The 18351-nt window shown below is 36.4% G+C and overlaps 1 protein-coding gene across 1 annotated transcript in view; it reads left to right on the top strand.

The window, feature by feature from the left end:
• The window catches only part of l(3)80Fj (lethal (3) 80Fj), a 770029-nt gene that overhangs the window by 626495 nt on the left and 125183 nt on the right, over positions 1–18351 (top strand). Inside the window, exon 45 of the mRNA XM_090405954.1 lies at positions 12782–12925. Coding sequence (XP_090262080.1) covers positions 12782–12925 — 144 coding nt within the window. The remainder of the gene's footprint in view (positions 1–12781; positions 12926–18351) is intronic.

Genomic DNA, 18351 nt, shown 5'->3' on the forward strand with positions numbered 1-18351 from the left:
TGTTATACTTCTAAATAAATCCGCTTCAAGTCTGCAAGATTCTCTGACTAAATTGAATAACTGTTGTAATAGATAAGGTATGAAGTTCAGCAATAAAATGACAAAGACAATGAAAATAGGTAGAATTGTTGAAAATGTCAACTGTGTTGTAAATGGGGAACCTGTGGAACAAATAAAACATTTCAGCTTCTTAGGCATGATTTTTAGTGAAGATGGTAAATTAAATATGGAAATAGACAACAGAATCAACAAAGCTGGTATAGTAGGAAGTCAATTGAATAAATTCATAAAAAGCCATCAAAGGCTTGAAATGTGGAAAGACAGCAGGAGTAGATGATATTCGACCAGAAATGCTGAAGTATGGTAGTATAAAAGTCTTACAGTGGCTGCACTGGATAGTTCAGAAAGCCTGCACAGAGGGGCGAATTCCCGATGATTGGAGTAGAGCTCTCATAGTACCTATTTATAAAAAAGGAAATAAAATTGAATTCGAGAATTACAGAGGTATTTCCCTCCTGAGTGTTCCTGGCAAGATCTATGCAAGTATACTTGAGAAACGGTTGAGAAGAATTGTTGAAGAGAAATGTGGGTGAAAAACAAGCTGCATTCAGGCCAAATAGAGCTGTCAGGATCAGATCTTCAATTTACGACAAAAAGTCGAGAAAGCATGGGAATATAACAATGATCTGTATTTAAGTTTTGTTGATTTGGAAAAGGCTCATGACAAGGTACCAAGAGAGAAGCTATTCAATATACAGTTATATGGTGTCAGTGGAGCATTATATTTGAGTTGTACGTCAGCGGTTAGAATTGAAGGAAGTATAGGAAGATGGTTTAATCTTAAATCTGTTGTGAGATAAGGATGTACATGATTCCCTCTGTTATTCATTATATATATGGATCACATGAAAGTGGTATCAAACATATCAAAATTGGAGATGTTAATGCCAGCTCTTTGCTTTATGCAGATGACGTTATACTTCTAAATAAATCCGCTACAAGTCTGCAAGATTCTCTGACTAAATTGAATAACTGTTGTAATAGATATGGTATGAAGGTCAGCAATAAAAAGACAAAGACAATGAAAATAGGCAGAATCATTGACTATGTCAACTGTGTTGTGAATGGAGGCCCTGTGGAACAAGTAAAACATTTCAGCTACTTAGGCACGGTTTTTAGTGAAGATGGTAAATTAAATATAGAAATTGACAACAGAATCAGCAAAGCTGGTATGGTGGGAAGTCAATTGAATAAATTCATATGGAATAAGAGAGAAATTAGTCTGAACACTAAATTAGCTGTATACAAGACAGTGTTCAAACCAATTTTAACTTGTGGATCTGAGAGCTGGGTCAGAAGTAAAACACTTGACCAAAGACTAGAGACCGCAGATATGAGAGTCCTGAGAAAGATTAGAGGCGTGAACAGATGGCATCAATGATAATATCATATTAAAAATGAGGATATTAGGAAAGAACTTGACATTGTCAGCATCCTGGAATGCATTAGCAGTGCTAATCTCAGGTGGTATGGTCACTTAAATAGAATGGAAGAGAAAAGATTAGCAAAACGAGTGTTCTCTGCCAGGTTAGCAGGAAAAGGACCCAGAGGAAGACCAAGAAATAGGTGGATTGATACGGTACAAAGTGCCTTAGATGATAGAAATATAAGATCTGATAATGTTGGAGTCTTGACAAGTAACAGACTGATTTGGAAGAAAATTGTAGATAGGAAGTTAGTAATGATGTAAATTTTTCGTGTAGTACTATCCTATCCTGAAACCCCTTGAGGGTACATGTGAGGAATTTGATGATGATGAAAAGAAATTGGAATAACGAATTATACTTTTCCCCATAGGTTATTATATTCGATTAATGCACCTGTTTTAAAGAACGCATTAGATGCGCTAATCGAGGCATTGCTGTATATAAAACAATGTTTCTTAACATTTTTTTTTGGATCATGCCCCACCTCAACGTCTCAAAGATTTTGATGCCCCCCCTATCATAATAGTCAGCCAAATTCTGAAAAAGTATAACATAATTATGTACATGTACATTTTCTGATTGTCTCCCTGTGTGGCGTATACGCCCCACTTTGTGAAACACTGATATTAGGAGTAAAAAGGTGTATCCCCTTATTATTAAAATACTCTGAATCATTGCTGAAATAAAGAGCCAAAAGGCTTCACTTCCGTGATGTAAAATTATTCAAATTAAGTGGATATTGAATCCAACGTTTTCTCAAAGCCGAATAGAGAAACTACATGAGTTTCGTGCTGAATATAGAAAGAAAAAGTTTCGGCGGATCCAAGTGTAAGCAAACCTTTCATGACCATTCATGATATTACGCTTGGATCCTCCAAAACCTTTATAGTTTCTATATTCAGCACGAAACTCTTGTAGTTTCTTTATTTGGCTTTGAAATAATGTTGGATTCAATATCCGCTTAGTTAGAAATTAAACTAGCCAAGAATTTTTTTTAATCTTTTATCCAAGTATAAGTAAAGTTTGTTCATGCAGTATATTTACAATTATAATGTAGTATAATATAATAAAATATAATAATGCAATTAATGAGGAATATAATTTCTTGTTAAGTTTAATTTAATTTGTAACTAAGTTTAAAAACTTACTACAACTATCTTTGATCCAGAATATTGTAATAATAAGGTGATATACCTTTTTAATGCTTGTATATAGGAAATATATAACTTCTGCATGGAAATGCCAGCAGCCTCAGCTACAAAATTCTTGAACTACAAGCTTTTGTCATTCAGTATAATCTAGAAATAATTCTAATTAGTGAAAGCCACTTTCAGCCAGCAAACAATCCAAAATTAAGAGGATTTATCATATTCAGAAATGATAAATGATGCTAGAAGTGTTAGTTTCTAACATAAATAGCACTGCCATTTATGTTAGAAACTACTTCAAACATAATATTGCAGCCAACCCAAAAACCAGAAATTTAGAAATCATAGGAACTGAAGTTCATACCAAGAATGCAGGAAAATTAAAATCTATACAGTCCAGAGCTCATCTAAATGCCAAACATCCAGCATGGATAATAAATTTAGTTTAATACTTTCAACATCCAGCATGGAATAGTAAAATGACAAACAGTAATGGATGTATATTATATTATTGTGTTACTTCCAGTTACACAGCAATAGCTGGTCTCGAACCCATTCATTTTGGTAGCTTCCAGATGATATAGATATTGCTGTCCTACAAAACATCAGATATCAGTATCAACTACAAATGATTAATGAATTATCTTCAGATCACAACCCAATCTTACTCAAATTAGGCATGCAGGATTCACTTATCCCACCTCAATCCTTCATGGCTTGGGAAAATTTTTCCAAAGTAATCGCAAACATATCAGTCCAGTACCTACTATAAAAAAAAATTCATAAATAAATAAAGATATAGATGAAGAAATAACCAAATTCACAAATGAAATCAACAATACGCTGGTGGCAGTCACCACGACCAAATCTCCCTATAAACCTAACTGACTTCCAGATGACGTCATGCATTTATTTAGATAAGAGTTAAGCCTAGAAAAGATATCACAGTATCACAGAAATCATGAGTGGGAAAACAAGCCCACATCTCTCAGTCCTAAAGACCACTCAACATGGAAATTCCTTTAAAACCCTTTGTATCAGACACAAATATCTCTCTCCCTTTCCTCCCAATGCAGGCTGAACAGGGCATCATATATACAGATGAAGATAAAGCTGAAGTTCTTGTCAGCAATCTTGAAAAGCAGTGCAGTCCAGTATACGAATGCATAAATAGCAACTTTTTTTTACAAGATTCAGCAATATCTCAGATGCACCTCAAGTCAAGCCACAAACAACCTGGAAGTGATTTGTCCAACTTCTCCAACTGAAATAACTAGGAACATCAAACATCTTAATAACAGAAAAGTACCAGGTCCAGATGGTGTTATAACAAAATCATCAAACTTCTGCGCAAAGCTGTAATGCACCTTAACATCATAAATGCAATACTAAGATTGCAGTATTTTCCTCCACCTTGGAAAATTGCAGAACTGTGGTGTTCTGCAATTCTGATACATAAGCCAGGAAATGATCTACAGTTCCCTCAAAACTACCAGCTCATCAGGTTGTCATCCAATTTAGGGAAAATTACAGAAAGAGTTATCCTAACCAGATTACAAGAAGCAACAGATAAATTTAATATCATACCAAATGAATAGTTCTGTTTCCAGCACAGTTCAGCAAATTTATAGACTCGTTGAATATATTACCACAGGACACAACTCTAAACAACACACAGGTGCTGTATTCCTGGACTTTGTCAAAATTTGGTATCAAGGACCACCAAGTAACACGATACTATTAATTAGATCATATCTCAGTGATAGGAAAATTCTGGTTAAAATTAACAATATCAAATCCACCCAATGCAAAATTACAGCTGCAGTTTCACAAGTCAACAACACACAAAAAAAGTTAAGCCATACTCTTCACCAGAAAGCTAACATGCTCCAAGGAAATTCAGATGTGCTTAATATTAAATCCCATGGCAAACAGAAACAAAATATCTAGGCATATACTTGGACAAAGGACTACAATTCACTAAGCACATCAAACTCATCTGTATGAAAGTATCCAAAGCTATCACTTAATTATACCTGATGATTAACCGACTTAGCAAACTAAATTCAAGAAATAAATTATTACTCTACCAGATGGTAATAAGACCTCTAATTACTTTGCCTTGTATAATCTTATTCTTATATCTTGTAGCCATCCAAAGATTACAAAGGGTGCAAAACAAGTACTATATTTACATATGATACTAGATGCTCCATGGTTCATCAGGAATGAACATATCCACTGTGATACCATCACCCCATATATCTCTTTCCTTCATTCAGTAGCAGTAAAGTATCAAATGCTGCCATGCACTCAAATCAGTTTATCAAACGAGCTACAGATTACAATGAAAAGAGATCACTCCAAGCATAAAAGACCAAAAGCCATTCTCCTATCCACTGGTTTCACCTAATCTTAGCCCCCAAAAGGCAAGCTTAAAACTCGAAACTATCCATAATCAAAGAATAATTCCACAGGAAAGGGAAATTATGAAAAGCACATGCTTCACCCAACCAAACAGTAGCGGTAACAATAACCTGTTGTCTCTTCTGGGTAGTGATCCTTCCCATAATGCATAGTAATATGCACCTGAAAGGAAGTATGCTTTGCATTATGGGATACGAAGGCAATTGATAGAAAGGTATCTGCCTTTATATGTAAGTAGCCTTGTCAAGAATATAATTTCCAGACAAGTTTAATGATGGTACAGTATTTCCAATAGAGATTAAATGGGAAACAAACTTTAAACACTTGTGGGGGGGGGGGAGTGTTTATGAACATATTTTTGCTTGAATAGCATGATTATGCCAAAAAATTAAAAAAACAAACAAAACTGTCATATTGTATGAGGGAAAGCAGGGAATATGTTTATGCTGTTAAATTTAGATTCTTATATCTTTTTTAAACATAGGTTGCATTTCATTGTATATCACATCAGCATATCTCCATACTATGAACAACTGAAAAGCCTTTACCAAAGAGCTCCATAGTAGCAGTGTTGTTTTAAATTTACTTTGAAGGAATTTCCCCTCCCTCCCACCCTTCAGCTCTGTATTCACAGTTTTGATTCTATTATTTCTCAGTTTTTTTATGGAGGACCCACTAATAAGAGGTTGGTCAATGTTTAGTATGATAGTACTGTGGATAGGCAATAAGGAACTTGTTCACATTTGACTTGAAAAGCTGTGGATTATATTCCTTCGGAAACGTGGGGAACTTCCAGAGGGCAGCATGGAGAGAGAGGGTGTGAGTGAAGGAGAAATTTGTTCTGTGAGTTTAGAGTTGAACTGTGAGAAGGTGCTGACTGGTTACTGCACACATTTGGATAGATTTGGCAACAGGGGGGCAGAAAGGTTGATGCAAGTTCTTATGAATAAGTAGCCATAGAAGTATTCATAAAAGATGCAGTCTGCATAAGCTGTGTCAGAGTGAGTATATTAGTGGGAAAGAGAGGGATCATCAATCAATCAAACTGCCCTTTTCTGTATAGAATCTAGTATTTTTAGGGAGTATGGGTACTGCTCCAGATGTCAGAATAGTATTCAATGGTCATTGGATTTTTGTTAATTCTTTAGGATTAGCAGCTGTTTGGAATTAAAATGATGCTTCAAGCAAAAGAGAAAACCTAATTTTTGGATGCAGAAGAGACAGTATTTGTGAGAGTTAGTTATCAAGAAGATAAACCTAATCTTAAATAGAGATTTTTTTTTGTGGGAAATGATGCAGATCTGTGTTTTGTTAGCATTGAAGTTGACAAGGTTATCCAAATCCCATTGATGAATGCTTTGAAGAACAGAATTTAAGGAAGTGGAGGTTAAAGTTCTGCTGGTTTTGTTGATTTGTAGTTTGCATGGTTTGTCAAACAAAAAGGAGGAGGAGTGCAGTGTGCTGTCACCAGCAAAACTGTGTACTCGATTGGCAGTCAGCTGGATCTCAGCGTTAGTTGTATAGTTAGAAGATAAGGAGGCATCATTCAAGATGAGCGAGCATCCAGTCAGAAAGCTGGCTACTCAATTGCTGACATCAGGGAGCAGACCAAATGATGAGAGTTTACTTAATAGACTTTAATGTCAAACTCTGTCAAAACCTTAGGAATATCAAGATAACTACTTATAATTTGTCAAACCTTTCCATCCAAAGAATGAGTGACATAAGTTAGCAGATCTCTTGTTGAACGGCAGTGATGGAAAGTTATTTTGTCAGTTATTTCTATTATTTTTGATGAGATTATATCATATACTGAATATTAATTACAGTAATTTAATTAATACTTCCAATATTTCAGTTAAGTGAAATAACAATTATATGTGCATGCAGCCATTAATGCTGGGTAAATAAGCCTGCATTTAAAGTTATTCTAATTAATATTCAGTATACATTGTTTCTTCAAAAACAGTACTTTATGAATAACCAATGTATAACCTTTCTACCAGAATTGTCAGTCATTTATTAGATGAGTCTTCAAGGTAGCATAAAAGATGGGTGTTGATGGTACTTTCCATTGCTTTAGAAAGAATTGAGGTGAGAGAAATTGAATGGTAGTTTGAAGGTAAAGATTTGTCACTCTTCTTAGGAATTAGTTGTATATGGGCTAATTTCCAGATTGCAGAATAAATACCAGTGAAACAAGAAAATGTAAATAGAGCATATAGTGGGAATCAGCTCTAGAGCACATACCTTTTGAACAATCGGAAGAATGCCATCAGGACTTAGAGACTTTGGTATCCAGATCTCTTTTTGGCAAAAGATCAAATGTGGCATTCAGCATTGATTGTTTGAAATGGTTGGGGTTTTTGTTGGATTTGACTTCAAGTACCACTGCTTGAATTACTCTTCCAGGATGTTCAGGTCTGTGTTCAAGGTTGATTCCAGGTTGGCAAAGGAATTAGATTGATGTAGGATTGCTAGGTCATCAGCGTACATATACTTGCTTGAGCTGGCATGTGGTAAGTCATACATGTAGATGTTAAAGAGTAAAGGGGGATAACACAGACCCTTGTGAGAGACCATTCTGAAGGAATCTGGGCCTGCTCTTTTTTCTGTTGGAGAGACTGGATTCAAAAAGTTGGAAAGTTTTTTTTTTGCACCTTATAATATTTCCTAGCTTTAGGAGGAAGCCCCTGATCCAGACTGTGTCATAAGCTGATGTTAGGTCAATGAAAGTGGCTCTGGATTTAAGTTTCTTCTGGAAGCCTACTTCAATCTGTGTTGTCGGGGCCAGGACCTGGTCACAGCAACTTCTTCCCGGCCTGATGCCAACTTGTTCAATCAGGAGTGCTCTTTCGATGAGTGGTGAAATTCTTTTAAGGATGTTCAGGATTGCTAGGTCATCAGCATACATATACTTGCTTGAGCAGGTATGTTGTAAGTCGTACATGTAGATGTTAAAGAGTAAAGGGTGATAACACAGAGCCCTGTGGGAGACCATTTGTGAAGGAATCTGGGCCTGTTTTTTTTTCTGTTGGAGAGAATGGATTCAAAAAGTTGGAAAGTTTTTTTGCACCTTATAATATTTCCTAGCTTTAGGAGGAGGCCCCTGATCCAGACTGTGTCATAAGCTGATGTTAGGTCAATGAAAGTGGCTCTGGATTTAAGTTTCTTCTGGAAGCCTACTTCAATTTGTGTTGTCAGGGCCAGGACTTGGTCACAGCAACTTCTTCCTGGCCTGAAGTCAGTTTGTTCAATCAGGAGTGCTCTTTCAATGAGTGGTGAAATTCTTTTAAGGAGAATTCTTTCAAAGAGCTTAAAGGTGCAGCAAAGCAAGGAGATAGGTTGCAGATTTTTGACATCATTTGGATCTTTCCCTGGTTTGGGCATGGCAATTATTTTGGCTTCCCGCCACAGGTTTGGTAGTTTTCCAGTCATTATAATTTTTGAGAAAAGGGTGGCCAGCCATGTTTGGCCTTGTTGACCAAGATGTTTTAGAAACTTGGGGAGGATACCATCCACTCCTGCAGCCTTGCCATTCTTGATTAGTTTTTACCTGTACCTCTTCCCGAGATACTGGGTGTACAAGTTCAGGAAGCTTGGTGCCCGTCTTCAGGATTTCTCTGATGGAAGATTTTCCTGATAGAGCTGGGACGTATCTTGGAGATTTTCAATAAATGATAGCTATTTGATCAGGAGTTATCTCTGTTGTTGGTTCTGCCCCACCCAATTTTCTCAGAAGTGAACAGTTTTTCTGGATAGATGTGGTGAAATCGAGTTCATGGATGGGTGAGATCCAGCTTTCCTTTCTGTTTTTTATCCAGCATTGCTATGAGCTCCTTAACAACAGTTGGGTCTTCAGTCTCTTCATATTTGGCTAAAAGTTCCTCAGTTTCTCTACTCCATCATGGGATGTATTGTTTTCTGTAGTCTCTAGGAATAGAGGCTTTGGCTGTAGTTTTGATTAGTTTAACAAATCATGGATAGCAATTAGGGGTGGGTGGAATTGCTCTAATGGTTTGCTCGAATTATGTTTTGTGTTGCTCCATGGGAGAAGAGATCTGCAGTAGATTGTGGTCTGAGCTGCCTAGACTAGTACAGACAACACTCACTGCATATTTAGATAGATAACTAGTGAAGAAGAGATCCATGGTGTTTGGGAAATGTTTGGGGTTGTCTGGTATTCTGGTGGGCATATGGACAATGTGTGCAAGATCATTTGTGATTGCAAATGTCTGAACCTCTCTACCTCCTTGATCTGTACAGTTCAAAGAAGGCATCCAGCTACTGAAGTCTCCAAGGAAGATGACTTCTAACAACTGTTAGAACTTCAATCCAACTTTCCTAACGGACAACTGTTAGGAAAGTTGGATTGAAGAAAATCAGCATTTAGGGAATGGAAATTAAAGAGTTCAGAATGGTTGTTGGCATTAGGAAGAATGGTAGAGATGCAGCTGCTAGATCAGCTCATACTTTTTCGACGCACTGTTTAATAGTCCCTTATGCCGACCAAACTTGAGTTATAAAATCAAAGTTAATTGCCCAGTGGCAGTACTCCTGGTAGGAAGTACTGATAAACAAATTGCACTAGATTAAGCCTGAAATTAAGCACTGGCAGCCTAGTCAATCTAGGAACAGAAGAGAGGAAGTTGTTCTTTCTACACTCTGCATAGGTTACAATCATCTCAAACTTTCATGTTTACTGAAGGCTGATGACCCACCCATCTGTAAGAAATGTAACACTGTCTTACAATTAGTAATATTCTGGTGGAGTGTGAGCACTTCACATGAGAGAGAAATAATATTTTTTGCTTATCTGGCTGAGTCCTATACACTCAGCCAGATGCTATCAGACTCAGAAAAATTTCATGAAGTTTTTAAATATTTACAAAACATTAACTTATTCAAGGACATCATAAATGTGTTTATATGTAGATAGCAGCACATTATAAATACTAAACCTTATAGACACATTTGACTTATTTTTCATCTTATAACTTTGTATATATATATTATATTATTCACTACTTTATCTCCTTATAGCTATTTATTTACCTATCAGCACTCTATGTATTGATGTAACCTCTGTCCTGGTGCGATATGCTCTTTGCTATCCTTGCACCATGAAGCCAGAAATCAATTTACCAGTCCAAAGCACGGCTTTGCCTATTTTCTCAAAAAAAAAAAAAAAAAAAAAAAAAAAAAAAAAAAAAAAAAAATCCATTCTCCTCCATTTACCTTTGATAACTCTTAACAGCTAAGTCCAGATCTCTTTCCTGGCAAAATCACATCACTTCTGTAGCATTTTGGTATCATCAAAAAAGTTTTTTTTTTTGCTCAAGATGCTTCTCTTCTCCCATTTGTTTACTTTGTACAAATTTAAAATATGCCCAACCTTGGGATATTGCTCAAACATTTCAGATGGTACAGCTAAAACTTCTCTAAACATTCTTGAAGCAGTTCAGTTGATTGGTGATTCCTGTCTCACAAATTCTTCTCAGTCAATGTCTCATAGCCAGTATCTGTATTTAAATTAAGAGGATATTAAATCCCACATTATTTCAAAGCTGAATAAGAAACTCAGGAATCAAAGAGTTTCATGCCGAATATAGTATAGTAAACTATAAAAGTTTCGGCAGATTGTAGTGTAAGCTAAAGCATATAGTTCGACACTAGGGCAACTCGTAGCAAAGGTGGGTAAAGTTCTGATCGCTATTCTTAGTATTTCCCATAATGTAAAACACATCTCCTAGGAGATGTATGATGTTATACATTATGGTGGAAGGTCACTACCCAGACCGGTTTCGACCTTTATTGAGGTCTCATCAGTGAGTAGGTAGACCTAGATAATACTGAGGTTATAGCGAAGAGAACCTTTATACTTTGCTATACGAGTTGTCAAAAAGGTGCACCCATAAATTACTTAAATAAAGAGCCAATAGAGTCTATTGACTCCTTATTTAAGTATCTCTATTAATTTCTTCTGCAGATATTTTCATTGGCATTGTTCAGCAAAACTAGCATCCATTATTTTTGCTAAACCTATCGGAGCTTGAACAACAGCTGCTCAACATTCTTTTACAGTTGAATTGCTGACTCTCCAAACCTGTTACTCTCAGTCATCTTTAATTTCATCTACCTCAGTTCTGTGAAATAGACTTCTCCCATGAATCATTTTCCATGGACTACAACCTTCAGATCTTCAAAATAACAGATTAGTTTGCTGCTTATCCCAGCCTGCTTGCAGTAATTATATGTCATAGGCCTTTGCAGTTGCTTATATACTGCTTGGAAAGAAGTCAGTGGACATGGGCAAGGTACATCATGCCAGGTAATGAGTCATTTGTAGCCAGTATACATTGGAGGAATATGATTCTTCCAAGAGTTCAGTGCAACTGTGTCCAGATGAAATGGCTATGAGAATGGAACTGATGGAGTTTGAGAGAGAGGCGTTGTGATAGGATACCATGTTGCAGTCCTATCTCATCGACAGATTTTGCATCCCAAGTCAGCAATCAGTGATATTATACTGAGATGGAAGCACAGGGTGTCAACTCCCTGCTTCAAGTGATAATATGTAAGACCATCATCATTCATTGGCCAACAAGTTGAATGCAGAGTTTCAGCATTCGACCAGAACATGATTCTGCACATTCAGAAGCAAGACTCACAACATGGGTTTCCATGGTAGAACCACAATGTGCAGGCCCAACATTACCTGAACCAACATGCATCATCATCTTCAGTGGGACAAGAAAGCTTGAGAAGCTGTGTTATGGAGCAACAAATCACGCTATGCCCTCTACCTAGTAGATGGACACGTGTGGGTGTGATTTCTGCCTGATGAACATCTCTTACAAGAGTGCGTAACCTCAACTATTAAATTTGGAGGTGGCAGTGTGATGGTACGGTATTATTTTTCCTGGTTTGGCCTTGGACCTCTGTTTGTGGTTTCATGAACATTGAACTCCAAGAGGTATCTGAATATTCTGGACAATGCAATGCTTCCTACTTTGTAGCATTTCTATGGAACGGTGACCATTGTCTTTTTCAGCAAGGCAATGAACCACGTCATAAGGTTGCTTCTGTGACTGCATGGTTTGTGGATATGAACATCATGACACATGACTAGCCTCCACAGAACCCTGATCTCAACTCTATTGGACATCTTTGGGATGATCTGAAGTGTCAGGTAAAGTCAAGGGACATCTGCCCTACAACAGTCCAAGACCTCATTACATGCCTACAGCTTTTTCAGCAAGGCAATGAACCACGTCATAAGGTTGCTTCTGTGACTGCATGGTTTGTGGATATGAACATCATGACACATGACTGGCCTCCACAGAACCCTGATCTCAACTCTGTTGGACATCTTTGGGATGAACTGAAGTGTCAGGTAAAGTCAAGGGACATCTGCCCTACAACAGTCCAAGACCTCATTACATGCCTACAGGAAGAATGGTCCAAAATTCCCATTGATTGCTATCATACTTTTGTGAAAAGTACACCATGTAGGATTTCTGCAGTCATTGCAACGAAAGGCAGTCCTATATTATTAAGGCAGGTGCCTTGGCTCCTCACTATATGGTGTCTGCCCACTTTTGAGTAAGACTTTTTATTTTATGTTTAAAGAAGTACAATATCAAATACATTATTTTGAATACTTTTCTATTTTAATGAACAGTAATATCAGAATTAAATGGTTTACTTCTATTTCAGTTAACAGCATCACCTGTGAATACCAAAGCATTGTCATTTTTGTCAGCAGTTGCTGGAGAAGCTCTAACTAAACATTTGCCAAAAATATTGCCTGCATTGCTATCTGCATTAAGTTCATCTTTGGATACAGCAGGAGAGCAACAGGTAAGTTTCTATTAAAAGCTTCTTTTTTTTTTTTTTTAATCAAATATCCACGCTTTTCTTTTCTTTGTTTTATTTTTGGATTAACTAATCAATATATTATTAATGTCAAATACTATTAAAGGGGTTTCAAATGTAATCTTTTGAATAGTATTATACAGTATAAGTATACATTTGTCAGGAATAACATTTGCAGTTGTTAATTTTTATTCTGAACCACTAGTTGTAGCAGGGGTCAACAACCTTTTCAGACTCGCAGGCCACATTCAACTTTTATTTTTAATAATCGGGCCGCAAACATTTAATTAAGAGAAAATAGTGAGTGAAAAAAATACTTAAGTTATCAATTTTTATTATCTCAATCTTAAAAAAAAAAAACAGAAATAACTTCTATCAAGGATTCTTAAAATTGGCAGTGTTTCAGACCGTTGCATCGGATTTAATTTACAGTTGATATCATGATGTCCATAACATTTTTCATTGATGATCAAATTTTGCAACAAAATGCTTCCTAATGAATGATTCAGTGGAACACCATTGGATTATCAAAACCTGAATTCTTTAATTCTGCACAAATTCGACTTGTTACACGGTGTTAGAGCCACATATATTTCTACCACCATCGGTTGTCATGCTTTTTAATTTTTTCCAGTCTAATTCTAAAAAATCAATAGTTTCTTTTACTCTTATGAACAAATCATTGCCAGTTGTAGTACCTTTTAAACTACACAAACTGTCCAATTCTTCATGAACATTAAAGCCACTATCGATGCCCCAAATAAATATCATTAACTGCACGGTGTCTGTTACTTCGGTACTTTCAACCATTGCCAGAGTGTAAAGATCAAACGATTTTGCTTTAAATTTAAGCTGCTCAAATAAATTGGTACCGATTTCTTCTACTCGTCTTGTACAAGTCCTGACAGATAAACTATATCTTGAAATAATGTCTTCTTTTCTGGGCATATTTGTTCATTTACAGCTAATAAACATCGTTTAATAAATTCTAAATTCTGAATCTGTATAAGGCCTTCCTTCTTTTGCAACCAGTTCCACTACAACATAACTAGCATGAACAACTGATTCATTATGAATACTTTGCTTCTTAAATATGTTTTGCTGAGATGTCAAAGAAGCTTGTAATTTATTAATTTGATTTTTTCTAAGTTCACAGTACAAATCCTTGTATTGGCTTTCATGTTTCATTCTTGTAATGACTGATATTATATTCTTTTATAACAGCAACACTTTTATGACAAAAGACAAAAGGGGCTTACCCTCATTTTCAATAAAGAAGTACTTGCTGTTCCATTCATCATTAAATTTTCTTCCTTCATCTTAAATTTTATGTTTTCTTGAACCCATTTTTGAAATTATTTTTAACATATATATATCTTCTGAAAATAATAGTTGGTGTTATTGAATTATATTAAAAGACAGACCAGGGAACATGACTACAAAAGTGCACCAAAATCTCAGTCGTCGCCAGATGAAGTTGCCTTTGTTATCCCCACTCATGATGACTTACACGATTGACTTGCACTACATTGCATGGCAATATCATGAAGTATATGTATTATTTTCAATTCATTATTCATATTATAAAATGTATTATTTAAATAATTCAACATACAAGCCACATGCCATGTACGTGTGATCAATCTTCTATGGGTCGCCAAAAATGCACATTTAGGCCACTGGTTGCCGACCCCCTGTTCTAGAGGTTAGCAACCATCTGTTTCTATCCTCTTTATTTTGGATATATGGAATTCCAACAGTCATGCTGGTCAATTTCTATTAGTTATTGCATTCAGCACTCTTGTAAAGTATTCTGTATATTTGAAGTTGTGGTTATGGTATTGGAAAGATTAATTAGGAATAGAATACAGGATTAGATGGATAAATATAGAATTCTTAACAGTCAGAATGAGTTATATATAGGATTCGCTTAATTTAGCAATCCACTTGCATAATAACTGCAAAATAGCAAGATTTTACCCACATTTAATAGAAACAGGCTCATTGTTTCTCATGATTTTGCTAACTGCTGATCGCTTCTTCAAGGAATTTGACCTTCGAAAGTTTCAAATTTTTGACCAGAAAGCTTATGAGAATACAGTCCTCAGCATCAGAGATGCCTAGTTTGCACTACTTAAAGAGACAAGTGCTGCCTAAGCATCCATATATTTGCCATTTATTAGTGTATTTTGATGGTGGTTTCATTGGCCTGACAAGCCATTTCAAACTGGCTGGTTCTCTTCAGAGATCAGGCAATTCAATTTGTTCAAAAGAACCTCAGCAGTCTGGTCAGTCATGGGTTCATTCCATCCTCTTGAATTCTCATGGTCTTCATTCTGCTCCTGAAAACCTGAAAGAGGGAAGGGAGTGGGTGAAGTCCTGGGTGGGAGCTCACTCAAGACTAACTGCCTTGTGTTAGCCTTCTCTGCCAGGGTTTCATAGGACCCCCACCTTCAGACATTATGCTACTCATTGGATTACTTGCTGACTGTGAAGTTACTAAAGGTAAACAAATGGAAGCATCGGATAAATTTGAATTCTGTCATTACTTGACCTGCATAGTATTGGTGTATTTTATGAACCAAGACTTCTCCAGAATGGACTGTTCTAAAGGCAGAGATAAAGCTTTAGAAAACTCCAATTATTGTAGGGTATAACTTGCTAGATGGGGTTTTGTACATCCCATTTCTAGATTCTCCATAAATGGTACTTGATTCTGTAATTAGAAAGATGATGATTTTGATTTTGCTAGTGATTGATGGAGAAAACTTCAGAAATAAGATTTCTGCTACTGTCAACATGGGAACACATAGAGCCATTCTAATATGAAACAAAATACACCTTATCAAATTGTGTTGTCTGTCTGTCAAAAATTTGCTGTATTTTAATCACTTCACCGGAAAGTTTGTGTGCTATCTTCCAGGGCAGGTCTTCCCTGGAAGGGTAGCAGTGAAGTTTGTAGAGGCTACTTGAAAAGATTCCTGTATCCATATTCAAGTTCGGTGCTAGGTGATTATGCATTCGGAATATTTTTGAGTACAGAGTACAGCTGTTTGCATTTTAGAGATGACAGATTTATTCCTTTGGCTGATGAGGACATGCAGTCTGATAGCATTCAGGGATAATTTCTGCACAGGTATATATGTATGTGTGTGTGTGTGTGTATATATATATATATATGTATATACCTTGTGATTACTTATATCAAAGTGAGATAGAGAATATCCTAGGAAGTATTTGACTAGATGGTTGCTAAGATGAATGGAAATAAGATTTTTTTTAATCATTCTAATGGTATTAATAAACCAGTGATTTCTGAGCACTGGGAAGCCAAATCTGCCTTGTGAGTAAGGAAGAAGTTGATGTTGAAGCTCCACCTCTTGCTTGTGGCAATTCCAAAAGAACTGAACAAGGGTTTGTACAAATTTGCTTCTGTTTTCCCTGATATCCAATGTAAAATGGATGCCGTGTAGTACTGCAGAGACGGCAGCAGTTTTGGTGATAGTGAGTGACTTGCTGATAAGGAGAGAAGACTGATGTCCCATTCACATAAAGTGAATTTTGGTCTTGCTGGTCAAGTGTTCTGCTGTAAGTGTTGGAGCCTCGAAGAATGGCAATCCTAGGATATTTATAGGATCTGTTCTTGGGATTAATCCCAGTGGTAAGTTAGCAATTATCTACTGTCTGAATGATTAATAATTTGGTTTTATTAGGATTGGTTTTCAATAAGGAGAGAAGACTGATGTCCTATTCACATAAAGTGAATTTTGGTCTTGCTGGTCAAGTGTTCTGCTGTAAGTGTTGGAGCCTCCAAGAATGGAACTACTTGGATATTTATAGGATCTGTTCTTGGGATTAAGCTCAGTGGTAAGTTGGAAATTATCTACTGTCTGATGATTAATAATTTGGTTTTACTATGGTTGGTTTCAAGACTGCTACTTTCTCTGAACTGATGGAGTATGTTAAAGAACATGCTGATAGAACTATTATCTCTGAAGGTTCAGCTTAAATCATCTGCATAGGTGATGGTTTTGCACTCTTGAGGTGTTGATAGTACTGGTATTCCTCATATCATGATGGTGGTATTGTTCACCAGTCTCAGAACGGTTGCAATACCAGAGATAAAAGTAGTGGGCTCAAAGGACAACACTGATGTACTGCTTTGCAAAGTGAGATAGGATCTGATATTTAGAAATTTACTATCAAATTGGTTTTGGCTGAAGGAGAAATTCATGTTGAACTCAGCCAAATGCTTTTTTCTAAGTCTGTGCTAAGTACTGCCAAGGGGTACTTAATCTCAGAAAGCATAGCAGAAGAGGTTATGTCCCATACCAGCACACAGACCATACGTCTGTGTGCTGGTAGAAATATTTGAAAGATTGATCTTCATTCGGTTAATTATTCTTGTGAATAACTTGTAGTCTGTGTTATTCAGAACAATGAGATGCCAGTTGCTTATGATTCTGTCATCTCTGTCTTTCTTGGAGAGGAATATTGTGTTACTGTTGGTGAAGTTTGCAGATATGTCCCTGGTCTGAAGAAATTTATTAAAGGAACTTGATTAGTATGGGTAAGTTGGTGTTCCATGTTGCTTTATAAAATTCTATTCCCAGGTTAACTGGCCCTGGAATTTTTCTTGGCCTGCATTGCTTAGCTGCTAGTTTGATTTCACCCACTGTTATAGGGTTGTTTGTTGTGGATCACCTGAACATCAGGCAGCAAGCTTGGTATGTGCCCCATGCCTGGAGTGACTGCTGCTTGCTTATCCGAGAATGTTTCTTTGTAGTAGTCAGTAAATGCCTGCAGAATTCCTTAGCATTTACTGTGTTCTCCTACAGCTTGATTTCCTTGATAGTTTCTTCTCTGTAACAACCTACAATCGCTTTTTGTAAAAGCGATTGTAGAGAACCTGTTTCCTTAAATTACTTTAAAGTTTTCTTCTTCATCTCTAGATTCTATGTAATTAAGTATGCTTTGTATTAGTCCAGGTTATGGCATGCCTAATTTCTTGTTGTCGATATACCATCTTAGCCCTTTGCATAGCCAGTGAAGCATCTGATGTTGTTGCAGTTGCCTTTCTTCTTCCCAAGACTTGAATTTACATTGTATGACAGTTTTGAATTGGAACTATGCATCCATTCCCATTCAGCCTGTGCTCATTCCTGACATAGTTCTTGAATTTTGTCTTGAAAGAGCACAAGATTTGGTTTTTACATGTTTATCTGTGTTGTTAACTGGGTTAAGCTTTAAGAGCACCATTTTGTGATCCGAAGTTTGCTGTTGGTCAGGGATATCTAGAAGTCTTATGTTAGCTATCTGATGTTCTATCATCATTATCATCAAATTCCTGAAATGTACCCTTAAGAAGCGTTGTACAGGATATTATAATATTACTACATGAAACTTACATC

The sequence above is a fragment of the Typopeltis vanoorti genome, chromosome 16 (assembly GCF_054136105.1).
Source record: "Typopeltis vanoorti isolate ZY-2024b chromosome 16, IOZ_Tvanoo_1.0, whole genome shotgun sequence".
NCBI classification, from domain to species: Eukaryota; Metazoa; Arthropoda; class Arachnida; order Uropygi; family Thelyphonidae; genus Typopeltis; species Typopeltis vanoorti.